The following is a 17,072-nucleotide window of genomic DNA, read 5'->3' as shown; positions in this document are numbered from 1 at the left end:
ATTCCTAACGAACACACATTAACATGGCTATAGAAAGGCTTTTGACAGTTTATCTGGAAATTGGATGAGATTAAACATGTTAAAGCTCTTACGGTCATTATGAATGCTGGACATACTTATGGATGTTGATGGGAGTCCATTCAACATTGGTCTCTATAGAGAACGCGATCCAGCCAATGAACGGCTTCGAATTCACACAGCCAAAATTTGCATGGCTGGGTTGAGTGGGTTTAAAATCTAAAATCAGCCCAAGTGAGAATAATCAGAGAAATGGGTTTGACTGGAATTTTCTTTCCATTTGTACAATGATGTAGACTGGACAGAACCCTCTGGTTTTCCCCCCAACACATACTGTAGTTCAGTCAGTCTGTGTACTGACTACCACCACTAACGTTAATACAAAATAGGATTATTTTAAACAATCAACAATATTAATATACATTTGGCACATTCAGCCCATTTAATAGATGGGATGACAATGTATTATTTCCCATGTGGCTCAATTGGTAGAGCAGGGCGCTTGCAACGGCAGGGTTGTGGGTTCGTTTCCCACAGGGGACCAGTATGAAAAAGTACATCAAATGTAAGCACTCACTACTGTAAGTTGCTCTGGATAAGGGTGTCTGCTTTGACTAAAATGTAAATATTTAGTCATTACTTGATTACTGGAGGACAAGCGCAGAACAAAGTAATCTCTTGATCGTAGTAGTCACTGATAAAAACACACTCGCCAGCGCAAAGGAATGTCAAATAGCAGGCCCAACTATGAGCACTCCTGTGTATGATAAAACTTATATAGCCTAAGTGGGTTGGGTGTGTATAATGCCATGAACAGGCTGTGTGTCCGCGTGCACGTGCAGTCGGGTAAACCATGGGAGAACAGAGCAGAACGAAAGCATTAACCACAGTTAACAAGGAGAACTTGAACCAAGTGGCCGTTGGTATCAACAGTACTCACAAGTTACGGCCAGAGTTGGCCAGCAGAAGTTCAAATATGCCCCTACTGTCTCTTTGAAGGCTCAGTGCAGTCAAAATTCTAATTTTCCTGTGTTTCATACCATATTGTATAAACAGCTGATGAAACGAACACTGTAAAACTGTGAAAAAATGTGATCAGTTTATTTCCTGATAGTTGGTGGTCGAAAATACAATCTACACAGGACATTATAATCAGCAGGTTTGCATGGACGGGAGTTTCAGCTTTCAATGGTGACATCACTGTTCGGTAGATTGGTCAATAGACCAACAACAAAAACTGTTCCAAACCTCTCTTCCAATAAACAGCTAGTTTTCCCAGTCTTAGCAAAATTCTTGCTTGAGAAATAGTTTTTTTTGCTAAAAAGCTATTTTTGCCCATTTTAAATTGAGATAAACAGCTGCATTGGGCCTTTAAGAGTCAAATAAAGGTAATCAACCCTACATCTCAGCAGCAGGAGGCACCAGAGCGAGGCTTCCTGTGCAGGTCCACTGTGTTCGTCGGGATGAGGTGCTCGCCCCTTTCCTCCTGCGCCAGCACCCTCCTCACCGCCTCCTCAAACGCCGCCGCCACGTTGGTCGAGTCCTTGGCGCTCGTCTCAAAGTACGGGTGGCCGCCGTTGTCGCGGCACCACTGGCGGGCGTCCTCGCCCGAAACCTGCCTCTCTGGCACATCCAACTTATTACCCAGGACCACGAAAGGGAACTTCTCAGGTTCCTTGACATCAGCGTAGTAGGCAAACTCCTTCTTCCAGTTGTTGAGATTGTGGAAGCTCTGGTTGTCATCCACGCTGAAGGTTAGGAGACAACAGTCGGAGCCACGGTAGAAAGGTGTCCGGAGCGAGCGGAAGCGCTCCTGGCCCGCCGTGTCCCAGATTTGGAGCGTCACGGTGCGCCCGTCCACCTCCAGCTCCTTGTTTAGGAACTCCACGCCAATGGTGTGGAAGAGATGCGTGTCAAACTTGTTGGTGACGTAGCGGTTCATGAGGGAGGACTTTCCCACGCCTCCGTCCCCAAGGAGGATCACCTTGAGCAGGGAAGACTTGGCTGTCATGGCTGGGCCTGGGCTGAAGGGTTGTTGGGGTAGCTGGCTGGGGGGGATGGTCTGGGAAGCGCTGCTGCTGCCTGACAAATAGATGACATAGTCATTCAGTTTAATCAGTCAACTGGTTGTTTGCTCTGTTAACAGTCTGAGAAAAGAAAATAACCAGGTTAAGAAACACAGATTAACAACCTCACCTGTAGTCAGCTAAAGTCAAATCAGTCAATGTTATACAGTCTAGTAGTTGATATCTTAACCAATGAAGACGTAACATTGTCCTGCCGACATTAACTGTTGTAGGAGTTGTAATATTCTCAGCATGTGTCACATGGACAATGATCAGATGACCATCTCTTAGAGAATCACATGAGCAAAGCTGTGGCCACAGGCCACACACCACAAGAACGTTTTGTCTGCATAATGCTTGGCTTCAGAGCAGACATGATGCATTAAACACGTGGGGTGAGTTTGGCCGACTGTAAAGTACAGCAGACAACTATAGGCCTAAAACTTAGTTTAGTGTACTACAATACAGTAGTAGCACAGTAGAGTATAGAATGCATTGTGTAAGGACACAAGAAGAGACAGTGGCAGTAATACATTCTTAACTTATGGCTGCAGGGGCAGTATTGAGTAGCTTGGATGAAAGGTGCACAGAGGTGCCCAGAGTAAACGGCCTGCTCCTCAGTCATAGTTGCTAATATATGCATAGTATTATTAGTATTGGATAGAAAACACTCTGAAGTTTCTAAAACTGTTTGAATTATGTCTGTGAGTATAACAGAACTCATATGGCAGGCAAAAACCAGAGAGAAAATCCAAAAAGGAAGTGGAAACTGAGGCTGGTAGATTTTCAACCAAGCTCCCATTGAAATTACAGCGAGATATGGATGTCAACAGTCTGTAGAACTTTGTCTGATGACTCTACTGTGAAGGGGGGCCGGATGAGAGGAGAATTAGTCAGGTCTGCCATGAGGTAACCATTCTTTGACCATGCGCGTTCACATGAGAGGGAGCTCCGTTCCATCGCTCATCTGAAGTCAATGTAATTCTCCGGTTGGAACGTTATTCAAGATTTATGTTAAAAACATTCTAAAGATTGATTCAATACATCGTTTGACATGTTTCTATGGACTGTTACGGAACTTTTGGACATTTCGTCAGGTTTAGTGAACGCGCTTCCCTGACGTTGGATTTGTATACCAAACACGCGACAAAAATAGCTATTTGGTCATAAATGATGGACATTACCGAAAAAAACGAACATTTCTTGTGGAAGTGGGAGTCCTGGGAGTGCATTCCGACGAAGATCAGCAAAGTGAAGATTTATAATGCTTTTTATGTTTTGTTGACTGCACAATTTGGGCGAGTAACTGTATGGCTTTCTTTCGTGGCTGAACGCTGTTTTCAGATTATTGAATATTGTGTTTTGCCGTAAAGCTTTTTGTAATCTGACACAGCGGTTGCATTAAGAACAAGTGTATCTTTAATTCTATGTAAAACATGTATCTTTCATCAAAGTTTATGATGAGTATTTCTGTTATTTGACGTGGCTCTCTGCAATTTCTCCGGATATTTTGGAGGCATTTCTGAACATGGCGCCAATGTAAACGGAGGTTTTTGGAAATAAATATGAACTTAATCGAACAAAACATAGGACTTCGTATTACACAATACATATGAGTGTCATCTGATGAAGATTATCAAAGGTTAGTGATTAATTTTATCTCTTTGTGCTAATTGTGACTCCTCTCTTTGGCTGGAAAAATGGCTGAATTTTTCTTTGAGTTGGTGGTGACCTAACATAATCGTTTGTGGTGCTTTCGCTGAAAAGCCTATTTGAAATCGGACACTTTGCTGGGATTAACAACAAGATTACCTTTAAAATGGTATAAGACACATGTATGTTTGAGGAATTTTAATTATGAGATTTCTGTTGTTTGAATTTGGCGCCCTGCACTTTCACTGGCTGTTGTCATATCGATCCCGTTACCGGGATTGCAGCCATAAGAAGTTTTACCACATGTCATTTCTTACCGTTATGTATCAGGGCAAACCATAGCCTAATTCAGCACCTGTTAGAAAAAACAGAGAAGGTATGATGTTAGGTTAATACCATGACGATGATGAACTATGTGAACATGTCAAAGGATTCCATGATGTGCATTTAATGAGGCCTTTAAGTTCCTGTAATTAGAGTGAATGTCGTTCATTTCAACTCTATTAGTCTAACGGATGTCTGGTATGGGTATTAAAATTCCAGGTTGTTGTAGGCCTTGGTTATTAATACAGTAACACACTGAAGGGTTAAGCAATGACTAACATTGCAGGCTTCTGAGAAAGTAAAGACGAATGTTATCCTTAAACAAACAAAGACCCCAATTAGTACAAGAGACCAGGTGGTCAACCCACTTGCAATTCTATGAATTCTATTTCAAGTTTAAAAAAAAGAGGAGAAATAGAAAATCCGATCATCCAATTCCTAACATCCCTGTAAGACCTGTTCGAGCCCTTTTCCAGAGTAACGATTTTAACGGGGCTCCAACTGTTCTGGTTGGTGATGAAGGGGTCATAATGAGTAGAGAAATCTGAGCTTATCACCACCTCAATGCCTCTCCATCACATAATTGATCAATGCCTCGTCTCTGATTGAGGTAGTGTTCAGCAGCCTCCTCAAATACTGTGACAACAATGTGCCACTAAATTGAAATGACTTGCACCACTGAACTCTAATCAATGGAGTTAACTACTTAAGAAATCTTCTCTAGCCCTCTACCCATTTCCATAATGATATAATAACATCCAAAAGGGTAGTGAAATGGGCTAATCAGCCCAAATAGGTCAGAGACATAGGTAACAGACGCACGTCTTGTTAGTCAAATTGGTTAAAGACTCTGCCTATTGTTAGCTGCCTCAGCCTACTACAGTGAATTTAATGTGCCGGAATATATCTGGACGAGAGAGAACACTGACTGACTGCACCTTTGTTATGCTGCCTTTCTGCAGCTGTGGTTCACAACACACACACACACACACACACACACACACACACACACACACACACACACACACACACACACACACACACACACACACACAGACAGAGAGAGAGTCATGTGCCCATATCAGCACTGGCTCTCACCGGTCACAAGATTTAAAGGGGAAGTAGGACTACTGTTCAGGTTCGAATTATAAAAAATAAATAATGTTTGAGCATTATCAGCATGGCAATCAATGGTATTTTTTAATATTTTTGTTACCTTTATGTAACTATGGTAATGCTCTATCTATTCAACAAAGAGCCCTATTAAAATATCCTACCATAGATTTGTAGAACAAGACAATCTGGTCCTATCCCCAGCATTACATACATCACTAGCCAACAGAGAACTTGGTTGGATAGAACATGCGCAGAAGCTTGGAATGTTTGTGCTTTGTTTGTTTGATGACACACTTTTAGATAAAAGTGAACACATATCCATCGCGAGGATGATCTGAAAAGGGACGTAGGCTTTAGCTCTGTGACGGTATAGGCTATTGGAAACAAACTTGCTTTGGTAGTAGGCTGATTAGCAGGTACACAACAAGACTGTCATATGGAGTAAGTATAGCGGACTCCCACGGCCTAATAACAAACAAACACTAGGAATAAAGACTGCTAGTGAATATACGCGTTCAAAACAACTGGGATCTCGGACATCCTTGACTTCAATGCGTTCAGGACAACTGGGAAAAAACGAGTTCTGACTCGAGAACAAAATCGTTTGAACTGTCATCCAACTCGGAATTACAATTCGCAAAACTTGGGCATCTTTCTTAGAGCTCCGACATTCCGACCTGAAGATCACTGACTGATTTGACCTCGGTTTTTTTCAGTTCCCAGTTGTCTCGAACTCCTCGCTTGCCATGAACCACGTAGTCTGTGAGATCATGCGCGAAGACTAAACATCAGCTTGCTTCATGTAGCTGGCTAGGCTAACTGGTAAACACATATAATTTCCATTAAATGTGAAAGTTTGAAATATCTAGCAACGAAAAGTATCAATTGGTTGCAACTGTACCTTGATGTTTATAATGTACGTCGGCGTTGCCATACCGCTCCATCCCTTTGCAAAATCCTCACGAGCGGCCGAGGTTTCCCGGTGACATGGCGCTACTGGGCAGGACTGCTCGAGCGCTACTGACGCTCATATGACCGATCGTTTGTCACGCCTACTGTGAGCTAAATGGATAAAGGAAGCTATTAACGTGTGTGTAATTGTGCTTTTCCCACTGAAAAAGTATAGCAGGAAATTGACATTCTAAACACTAAACACGCAGGACATGTCCATACAATACATCTCTGGCAATATTGTGATGACGTTACTGTAACATTCTATACAATGGGCGCTTTCCTCTGCCCAGGAGTTGCATACACAAGTCAGATCTTACAATGCAATGGATCGTTTTTTAAGGATCAGCTAATTACAACATATGTTATTATAGCAATATTTTAGTCGATGACACAGTCAATCACTCAAACACTGCACTTTGTGAAGGATAGCCAAGCCCCGTTGTGACAAGAATACGGTTTACACTAGATAGCACAACCACAAAGTCAAAATTGGCCACAAAAGTCAAAATCTTAATTTAGGTTAAGCATAACGTTAGCGGTGTAGTTAAGGTTAGGGTTTGGTTTAAAATCAGATTTTAAGAAGATAAATTGTAGTATGGGGTAAGTTGAGCCCCGGGAGAAGGTAAATTAAGCCGCATACAAATGTTTAAAACCATGTCTATATTTATTTCCCAAACACAATTCAACAGAATCACAATAACTTTTTATCTTTTAATAATTTTAAGCATATTTTAACGCAGGCTTAACACCTAACAAAAAAGTATTATTATTTTACACTTTTAACAGACCAGGCCATGTTGTTATCTCATATGCCAGCGATAATGCCTTGCATTACACCTGGGAACAAAACACTTAAATTAACTCAACTTGCCATTGGCTCAACTTACCCCAAGACAAACATTTGACTATTTTAGCCCACACAACTACAAGGATGCAATTTCATGCTAGGTTTAGGACCTCATATTGACCCCAACTGATGTATAGAACAATCTTAAAATGATCTACTTTGGTTTAGATACAAGCATCATGAAACCTCTAACACAAATTCCTATGACTTGGTGAAAATCTGTTTTTTGCAAATAACTTGCTTACCACTTTTTCCATGTGGTTTCTTCCTTAACAGACTCCATGAAAGGATGGCCTCTCCCTAAATATTTGGTAAAAATATACATTTTGTGTATGGTTTCCTTAGAAACAAGTGTGGCTCATCTTACCCCTTTTACACAAACTTACCCCACTCTCCCCTACATTTCTTTCTGCTGTAACTCAATGTACAGTATCAGCAATAGTATGCTCTTTGAAAGATATGAGAATGTGGACTTTCCACTTGATAACGTTTATCTATTGTAATATTATCAGAGTGGGAGGGGGCAGAAAAGCCTGCACACACAATGTATTAAACAGTGTGAATGTGAATGATTGTGAAGGTGTGTCTATGTTTGTAAGTACCACCATGCACAGTACACACATACTGCCTGAGCATGCATGTGTGTGTGTCTCAAAGAGAGAAAGTTGTCAGACAATGATTGAAAAGTTAAAGGCTATAAACAGGGAGACTATCAATAAGATAGGGAACTGCATGGACTTTGGAAATGACACTCCTTGAAAATACACATGACATACTGATAGTGAAACACAAACTTAATTCAGTTGATAAAACAGAATGTTATCTCCAATGACTCCGATACAGATATCTATAATGTACAGACACATTACAAAAACACTGATGAGAACAAATCATATACAATAATCGTACATTTCCTACTGTTCAATGGCCATTTCAATGAAAGATATACCCATTTAACAATATAACTGTCACATCCTGACCATAGAAAGCCTATATTTTCTATGGTAGAGTAGGTCAGAGCGTGACTAGGGGTTTTAGTCTAGTTTATTATTTCTATGTGGGGTTCTAGGTTTAATTTTCTATGTTGGGGTTTGTGTATGATTCCCAATTAGAGGCAGCTGGTAATCGTTGTCTCTAATTGGGGATCATACTTAAGTTGCATTTTTCCACCTGTGGGTTATGTGATATTGTCTGAATGTATGTGTTTGGAGTTAGTGCACTTTGCACCTCTGTAGTCACAGTTTATTGTTTAGTAAAGTTTCACTATTAATAAAGCATGTGGAACTCTACATTGCTGCGCCTTGGTCTGACCATTATTACGAACAGCGTGACAATAACTTTAACATTCTTTAACAATATAACAATTTATTATAATCTTATGTAAAACAAAATACTGCTACCATTCCATATATTCTCGAACCACTATCCCTGCCTACAGAGAATAGCTCATTTAGCCAACTTTGTCCAACTAGCATGGATCTTTCTGGAATGCTAAGACTTCACAATGATGGGATCCTGAGTCATTAGCACTGGCTGTGGGCTAGAAAGGGATCATGGGAGATCAGCAACCCTCCGGCCGGAGGGTTTTGTCTAGATGGGATACAGCTTATCTCAAAATTGATTTTTCATAGCAAGTTACGAGAACTTACGCAGCAGGTTAGGATAATTAACATAGCAGGTTAGGATAATGAAGTTTAGGTCAGGAAAAGGGTTAGCTAAAATAAAAATCTACTTTTGACATCAATTTGACATAAACTGTATCCCTTCTAGACATGACCATGCCAGAGCTGTGTCTTGGGCTGATTAATGGGTCACATGCTCCTTGTGCTGTTCACAGGGTCACGTGGCCACAGGAAGGCCACGTGGGTCTTAATCTGCAGCTCAACAGAAATGTCAACATCTTCTGTTCTCACACACAGAAAGACCCCATGCTAAACACACGTACTGTGTGTTTAGCATGGGGTCTTTCTGTGTGTGAGAACAGAAGATGCCAGATTTAATGCCAGATTGAGAAAGAAATAGTAAAAGAAAGAGAACCACATTTGTATTACAGTATGTAGCACAGCAAGTTTAATGACAATGTAAGGCATAATCATGTGGTAAAATGTCCCTTTATTTCTGTGATTAAAACATGGCATTATTCAGTTTGATAGGGTAAAGCCATTTCAACAGAATCTCGACAAAAACAAAGCAGGCATTTTACATGTAGTGTGGTCAGGATGGCCTATCAGAGGCACACCCAGCCGCTGTGGTACCACTGCTCCCCACACTTGCTACAGGTCACAAAGGTCATGGCATCCTGGTCTGCGGTGGCCTGGCGGACCCACGCTGGCAGAAACAGAGTGCCCCGGGACACCTGTGTCACTCTGCAGTCCGACCCCTCGCACCGCCTGCACCGCAGCTTCTGGGTGGGCGTCCCCACCACCCCCTGGGGTAGCTGCCTCTCGCTCACCCCCCGCGATGAGTACTCCTCCCTCAGCTGCTGGAGCTCCTCGTTGGCCATCTCCTCCACAGACATCCCGGCGAAGACTTCCGGCCCCAGGCTGCCGCCCAGGAGACCACACCGAAGGTGGCCGTTTTTGGGGTTCCTTAGGTTGGCCACCTTACTCCTGATGCAGGCCTTGTATTTGGCCTGGTTTGCACGGTGCAGCGCATGGATGTGCACCTCTATGACACGGGCCAGATCTGCAGTCTTCCCCTCTGCTTCCTTGGAAGTTTCTGGATCGAGGGCTCCAAGGAGGAGCTGGATGCACTTTGTCCTCAAACCCAAATCAGAGGAATCCTTACAGAGGGGAGGGGTATCCAGGGAAGTGGTGGCAGGAGTTTCTGACTGCTTTGAGAGGGTGGGCAAAATTGACCCCGAAGACGAATCACCAGCTGCCTGCCACGATGACACCCCTTCTCCCTTAGCTCTCCCACACCTGGTCCCATTTGTGAGTGTTCTGTCCTCTGACCCAGTATGAAAAACCACATGTTCACAAGACACACCCAACTCCACTGGTTTACTAGCATCACCAGCAGCTAGGCCACCTCTGTCTGCCAGACACGCTTTATCAGCCAGCATACTCTCTCCAATGACAGTGAATTCTTCTTCACTTCCATTCTCCTTTGAGATGTGATAGGGGTGACTGTAGAGTTTCTTCCATTTTGACAACAGGTGCTTGGCTGTTTTTTTCACTGAATTGTCTGAGCAGGTTTTGAGGAGTCTGTAAAGGACCCTGACGATGTCTGTGCCTTGCAGCTGCTCACAAGTCACACAGGCATTATCAAGGGCGGTCAGGAGAGGCATAATGTTGCCATAGTTACCCGCCCTGTTAAATTTGTCCATTTGAAGAGCATGATGAGTGATCTGTTTTGTGTCCATGGTGGTCATATTCTTAGAGACTATGGCGGGAGAAAGACATTGATATGTAAATGGTTTTTAGGCTACAGCTTTTGTAGGGTCATGACATTTTGTTTGATATTGGCATTGGAAACGAAAAAAGAAAAAAAAAGAATTTTGAAACCAGATTCTAAAATGCAGCTAATGCACTTCAGGGCAGGCTACACTAAAATGTATGTTGGGAAACGGAAGCTTTGATGCAATATGTTAGCTAAATTCTATCACACCAAATATAATTTAAAAGCACTAAACGTTATTCATACCCCTTTTCGGTTCGAAAATTACAGCGTAGCCTACCACTCGAATTGCAGTTCTTGAGCGGTCAGCCGCCATATTTGTTTTGTGGTGTCCAACTGTCACGTGTTGCAACATCGTAGCACAGAGGAAGAGGCTACGGGAGAGGATTTACTCAGCCCAAAATCTGTCTACGAAAATAATACATGAAGTGAGACATTTTTGTATGGAGGTCAATGAGAGTGTTGAATTTGCTAAAACAAAATAATTCATATATAATTTGCTACGTGAATCTTAATTGATCGAATATAAGTTTCGTAATTGTTATTTTGTTACGAATGTATTGATATAAGCGGACGCACATGGAATTTCGGCAAAAGAACAACGATTTTATTTTGGAGTTTTGCCTGGTCACACGCGTGTATCTGCCCTCTCATTGGCTAGAATGGTCCCACCTGATCGTGACTCCTCCCGCCTGCTTCCATGTCTGAGGAAAAGTATTTCCATTGTTAGAGCGTGCACTCGACTATCTTGTCAATATAATAGAACATCTTTGATTGTAATAATGTCCATGTGACATTTTGCCATGTACGTTTACAATTCCATTATAGCAAATATATTGTAGGCTAGGTTGAAAAATGTATTAGGTAGAAAATAAATAATAATAATTCATATTATATAAATAAAGCCATATCTACCCATATCACATTGTTTAAAAGTATTATTTTGAGGTCACACCTTGGTCAGCCATAATAGTGTTTGTTGCTTTGTTGTGGAGTTGTTTATGGACAGTAGATGACATGTTGGAGCATGCTCTCAAGCAATAGTGCTAAAACCAGTTACTTATTCTGCAATGCAGCCAATGAATGAAAGCTAAGAAAAGGAAGTATACAAGCAAGATGAGGCAAGTCTGTCAGTTGTGAAATGGAATAACTTTATGTTATGTAATAAAGTTAGCAAGTTGAGGGAGAACTGTGGAAATGGGCACATGCCATCTGGGTTGTGAAATTGTGGCTAGCAATTTTGCCGCCAAGCAAATGGTAGAATGGCTAAAGTAGAATAGGCATGAGGATCGGTGTTAGATGAATGGGGTTTGAGCTATTCTCTGTTTGGTATGACATAAAGAAAGAAAGTAAATATTTGTGTTGCATAAATGTTTGTGTGGCATCGTACAGTAAACCTGTACGATGTCACACCTTAGTAAGGCCTACTGCTCTAACTATAGACCTACCAGTATTTGTCTGCCAATATAAATGCAACACAAACATTTACCCTGTAAAGTTATCCAGGATATAGTTTAACACACTGACTGTGTGAATGTGGCATATATTATATTATTCATATATTTGTATTTATTTTATTTAACCTTTATTATTGAATGGGCAGTGTGTTTAATGGTATAACTTACCTAGGCTATAAGCCGCTGTGCACAATGCATTTAGTCCGTTAACAGAGAATGGGTTGTATGTAAACACTGACTTCAAAAAAATGTAAAAGAACAAAAACGAAAATAGTCAAATGAATAAATAAAAATAACAAAAACACACTGACTTCAACATTTGGCATTGTTTTGCCATGACATTGTGGTTTGCATTGAAGAAAAATAGATTTTTTATATTCATGCAATTATGCTCTAGAGCAGGGATTCCCAAACTCGGTCCTGGGGCCCTCCCTGGGTGCACGTTTTGGTTTTTGCCATAGCACTACACAGTTGATTCAAATATTAAAAGCTTGATGATGACTTGGTTATTTGAATCAACTGTGTAGTGCTAGGGCAAAAACCAAAAGGTGCCCCAAGGGGGGGCCCCAGGAACAAATTTGGGAATCCCTGCTCTAGCGCTACACCCATTGGCCATAGAAGGTAAGCAGAGTAAAGGTATTGGGAACCTGTAATTGGTATAGTGAGCTCTTGTGTTGTGGGGATTTAGCTCTATTTTTAATTTGATGAATACAAGGTGACCTTTTCAATAAACTAAGGGAGAGTTTCACCTTTTCTCTGAAAGCCTACTTGCAGGTGATAGTTACAAAACTCATAATCTTCTCACAAAATCTTGCCACTCCTATATGTTTAGGCCTTTTGTACTGTTTACAGCAGGTATAGAGGTATACAGAGGTTGTGTATGAATAATTTTTTTTAAATACAAAGGATCAGTGGGGAATAAAACGTAATTCTCAGAACACGTTAAACTCACCCTTATCATGCTACAGTATGGGGAAGGAGATGGGTGGAGTTTGGTTGGTCTGTTGATTAGTCAAGGGGAAAACCAGCTGTAGGTCTACCACAACAACGACTGGCCCCAGTGTGCTGATCTAACTGCAACCAGGAATGACTGGACTTCCTAAAAACCCGCACCAGGCTCCTTTGGATCTTATTGAATAATTTGCTTGGCCCGCTGCCGCAGTCCGTCCTCCCTGCACTCGGTGCGTTCCTTGTACGTGGGAATGGAATTTTACCAGATGGTAGTGATGATGATGATGATGACGCTCAGATGTGTTATGGCCACAAGGAGGCGCTCTCTGCCTTCTGATTTGATCAGATAGACGTGACGCGTAATGTGCTTTGTCACATTGTCTCCTCCTCCATCGCACACAACCACATCCAATGTCTCTGCTTGACACCTCATAAGGAGGGAACTTGTTTTAAAGCATGAAGATTCTCATACAGAATGAGCAGGTAGAAAAGGAACGTGGCCAGTCCCCAAGCCCCCATCCCTTACACCCAAATATTACCATTGCCTGCACCAAGGTACCTCCCACAAGTGTTTCATTTTCTCCCTGCTGCCATCTTGCTAAGTACTCTTACAGTAGTCATACTTTTTTTTTTAAATGCCACTTATTCTGAAAAGGATTTATGTTATTTGTTAATCACATTTAGTGAAAGGATTGTGCCTATGATGAATGTGTCACGATGTCTGTTAAGCCAGTTCACATTAGACTCACTTACAGCAGTGCTCTAACTGCATCATCTCTGCATCAGTCGGTTAGGGGAGACTGGAGAGATGGATTCAGTCAGTATTGCAGACAACACAGTGTACCGGAAGGGAGAGGGAGGCTGACTGTCCCAGCCAACACACACAAGCGCGCGCACAAACGCATGCACAGTGACCTTGAGAGCAGACAGACAACAGGGATGGGGAGGGGGGAGGGGGGGTTAGTGTGTGTGACAGATTTTGTTATCCCACAAGGGATTCACCGTTGCTGGCCTAGCCTGAACTCTACGCATCTGTGTGTTTACTACAAAGAGTCTCACGAGACACGAGTACATCACCTCAGGATACTATTGGACCAACCTATCTGTTACTGTATGTTTGACATTCCCCCCAAATGCCCTCAGTAGATGAGACTCCACAAACAGCCAGCGAGACTAAACTATGGACTGTTATGTCTGAGCTGGGGTGATGTTTCAGTTGGTCTGATAAGAGACATTGTTGTTTTTAATCTAGAAGTAGCTGAGAAGAGATGTCTCCTGTCCTACTTTGTTGTTATTAAATCAAATCAAATCAAATGTGATTGGTCACATACACATGGTTAGCAGATGTTAATGTGAGTGTAGCGAAATGCTTGTGCTTCTAGTTCCGACCGTGCAATAACTGGTACAGTGTGTTGTGTTTTATTTATTTTTTCCTACTATGTCTGCTTTCCGCTTGTATTAAGCTGCATTGAGGCTCTACAGCCCTCAAACTCAACTCTGGACCTCAAAGCCAGTTCCACTGCATTTTTTCATTGTTCCCCTCTAATCAGGGATTGATTTGTACCTGTGACACCAGGTGTGTGCAATGAATTATCAGGTAGAACAGAAAACCAGCAGGCTCTGGACCTCGTAGTGTAAGAGTTGAGTACAGTACTTTGAACAATCTAAAAAAATATATATATTTGGTTTTGTTTAACACTTTTTTGGTTGCTACATGATTCCATATGTGTTATTCCATAGTTTTGATGTCTTCACTATTATTCTACAATGTAAAATAGTAAAAAATAAAGAAAACCCCTTGAATGAGTAGGTGTGTCCAAACTTTTGACTGGAACTGTATATATATTACTTTTCCCAAGAGGACATGACAAAGGCTGAATGTACTGTACTGCTGTCTGTTTTGCCCCCCACCCCCACCCCTTGTCTTTTATGGTAATGCTTTACATTGCCTGATTTCACATAAATACCAGATATCCCACAGTGAGGATTCTTTGGCCTGTGGTGTGTGTAGGACGCTACTCAACTGCCCCCTCCCTCCATCTCTCAGCACCCCCAGCCCTCCCTCCTCCACTCTTCCTCCCCTGCAGATTTCCCAACTGTGCATTCCTTGGGCCACTGTTATACTCCCAGCGCCCCTCCTCTCCTCCCCTCTCCTCCTCTCCATAGGCAGATCCATGCATGATAGACAAACATGCAAGAAGAAGGAAGGAAAAAACAGTAGACAGTCACGTGACTTAACAGGGCTGGTACAGTGAAATAAGAGAAGAAAGATAGTGGATAGGGAGGGGGTAAAAGAGTGTTTTGAAAAACAAGGGGAGTGAGTATGAAGGGAGAGAAAAAGGGAGAATGAGAGAGAGGGAGAAACAGAAGGTGGGGAGAGTACTTTCAGTTGGACTGGTTCTTCAGTTTTTGATGTAGCTTCTTGGGTCAATCGTCAATTGGTCTATAGTATGTGTGTAGTAGGGAGGAGCTTTGTTTCGCGGGTATGTGGCGGAGAGTTTGTTTGGCTTGTCTTCATTGCAACTCCATCCGCACACACACCTCCTAGCCACTCTATGAGCACATTATATTCCTGCTTGCTCATGTGGCAAAGGCATAAACAAAGAGGAGAGCCCTCTCACTCTCTCTTCCCTGAGTGTCTTGAGGAAGGACCCTCAAAGATGTTCCACTCCTGCACCAGGCCTACCAAACACAGCTTGTGTGTGTGTGTGTGTGTGTGTGTGTGTGTGTGTGTGTGTGTGTGTGTGTGTGTGTGTGTGTGTGTGTGTGTGTGTGTGTGTGTGTGTGTGTGTGTGTGTGTGTGTGTGTGTGTGTGTGTGTGTGTGTGTGTGTGTATGTGTGTGTGTGTGTGTGTGTGTGTTCACTATGTTTTCCCTGCTGACTATGAGATATGACCCCAGCCACGTACTATGAAATGGATGACATTATTGTTTCTTTCTCTCCCCCCTCCTTTTTGTCCCTCTGTCCTGCATTTTTACATGTTCTGTATAATGTAACTCTGTTATACTGGCCAGGGAGATAGTGAACCTTTGCACTGCTCTGAGAAAACTGTTCTGTTTTTTCCCCTTTTCAACTCTGCAGCTAGTGAAGCTCTGTTTCACTAGCTTTCATTGTGTGAGTAATGAACACCAACAAGAAATAGACATGTTTTTATTTTGGACAGAGTTTGCATTTACACTTAAAAAACGTTTTATAACAAAGCCTAAATTAGGAAAATGGAGAGTGTTGACTGGGTTTGGGGAAAAGCGGCCCTGCAACTAGTCTTGCACAATGTGTGTCTGTAGTAGAATATTTAGAAAGATACTACTTCTAAATTTGGTTGTGCATCAGCAGTTTTTCTCTTGTTATCTCAGTCACTGACAGTCACTCAATTAGCCTTGTCAGCTAACAATTTTTTGATTGGTAAGTTAGTCTAGCCAGCTATTTAAACTTGTAGTAATCATAGCCGAATACCAACCGCATGGCATGATTTGATTTGATTGATTTGATTTTACCTCCAGGGGGCCCATATTGATTTTGTTAGTCATTCTCACTCAAAAAAAAATCAGATATCATTAACATGGCATAAGTCATGGTAAAATGTGTAGAATTGCAGATAATTGGCTTTAAACCGCAAAAATTACTCTCCGCCCCATGGCAAAATGTGTAGAATTTCATAAAACTATATATATATATATACACAGTTGAAGTCGGAAGTTTACATACACTTAGGTTGGAGTAATAAAAACTCGTTTTCAACCACTCCACAAATTTCTTGTGAACAAACTATAGTTTTGGTAAGTTGGTTAGGACATCTACTTTGTGCATGACACAAGTAATTTTTCCAACAATTGTTTACAGACAGATTATTTCACTTATAATTCACTGTATCACACTTCCAGTGGGTCAGAAATTTACATACACTAAGTTGACTGTGCCTTTAAACAGCTTGGAAAATTCCAGAAAATTATGTCATGGCTTTAGAAGTTTCTGATAGGCTAATTGACATAATTTGAGTCAATTGGAGGTGCACCTGTGGATGTATTTCAAGGACTACCTTCAAACTCAGTGCCTTTTTGCTTGACATCATGGGAAAATCAAAAGAAATCAGCCAAGACCTAAGAAAAAAATGTGTAGACCTCCACAAGTTTGGTTCATCCTTAGTAGCAATTTCCAAACGCCTGAAGGTACCATATTCATCTGTACAAACAATAGTATAATCACCATGGGTATAGTATAAACACCATGGGACCACGCAGCCATCATACCACTCAGGATGGAAACGCCCATACCACTCAGGATGGAAAC

At 41.7% G+C, this 17,072-nt stretch overlaps 2 protein-coding genes across 2 annotated transcripts; both read right to left on the bottom strand.

Moving 5' to 3' along the window:
- Nucleotides 1-1,095: 1,095 nt before the first annotated feature.
- Nucleotides 1,096-6,206, bottom strand: LOC120033721 (ras-related protein Rab-9A-like). Its single transcript, XM_038980163.1, has 3 exons — nucleotides 6,079-6,206; nucleotides 4,055-4,092; nucleotides 1,096-2,100 (listed from the first exon to the last, which is right to left on the bottom strand). Exon 3 carries the CDS (start codon nucleotides 2,027-2,029, stop codon nucleotides 1,424-1,426), a length of 606 nt encoding a protein of 201 aa, XP_038836091.1. The 5' UTR covers nucleotides 2,030-2,100; nucleotides 4,055-4,092; nucleotides 6,079-6,206; the 3' UTR covers nucleotides 1,096-1,423.
- A 2,864-nt stretch (nucleotides 6,207-9,070) lies between these two features.
- On the bottom strand, nucleotides 9,071-10,700 carry LOC120033502 (transcription elongation factor A N-terminal and central domain-containing protein). The gene has a single exon (XM_038979868.1). It carries the CDS (start codon nucleotides 10,349-10,351, stop codon nucleotides 9,206-9,208), a length of 1,146 nt encoding a protein of 381 aa, XP_038835796.1. The 5' UTR covers nucleotides 10,352-10,700; the 3' UTR covers nucleotides 9,071-9,205.
- Nucleotides 10,701-17,072: the final 6,372 nt, after the last annotated feature.

This window comes from Salvelinus namaycush, chromosome 40 (assembly GCF_016432855.1).
Source record: "Salvelinus namaycush isolate Seneca chromosome 40, SaNama_1.0, whole genome shotgun sequence".
NCBI lineage: Eukaryota > Metazoa > Chordata > Actinopteri > Salmoniformes > Salmonidae > Salvelinus > Salvelinus namaycush.
The sequence above is the reverse complement of the archived record's forward strand: the minus strand, read 5'-3'. Positions and strand labels throughout refer to the sequence as shown.

Bases quoted from the DNA above. Each gene is read 5' to 3' on its own strand.
- LOC120033721 (XM_038980163.1), bottom strand. From the start codon at position 2,029: ATGACAGCCAAGTCTTCCCTGCTCAAGGTGATCCTCCTTGGGGACGGA.
- LOC120033502 (XM_038979868.1), bottom strand. From the start codon at position 10,351: ATGACCACCATGGACACAAAACAGATCACTCATCATGCTCTTCAAATG.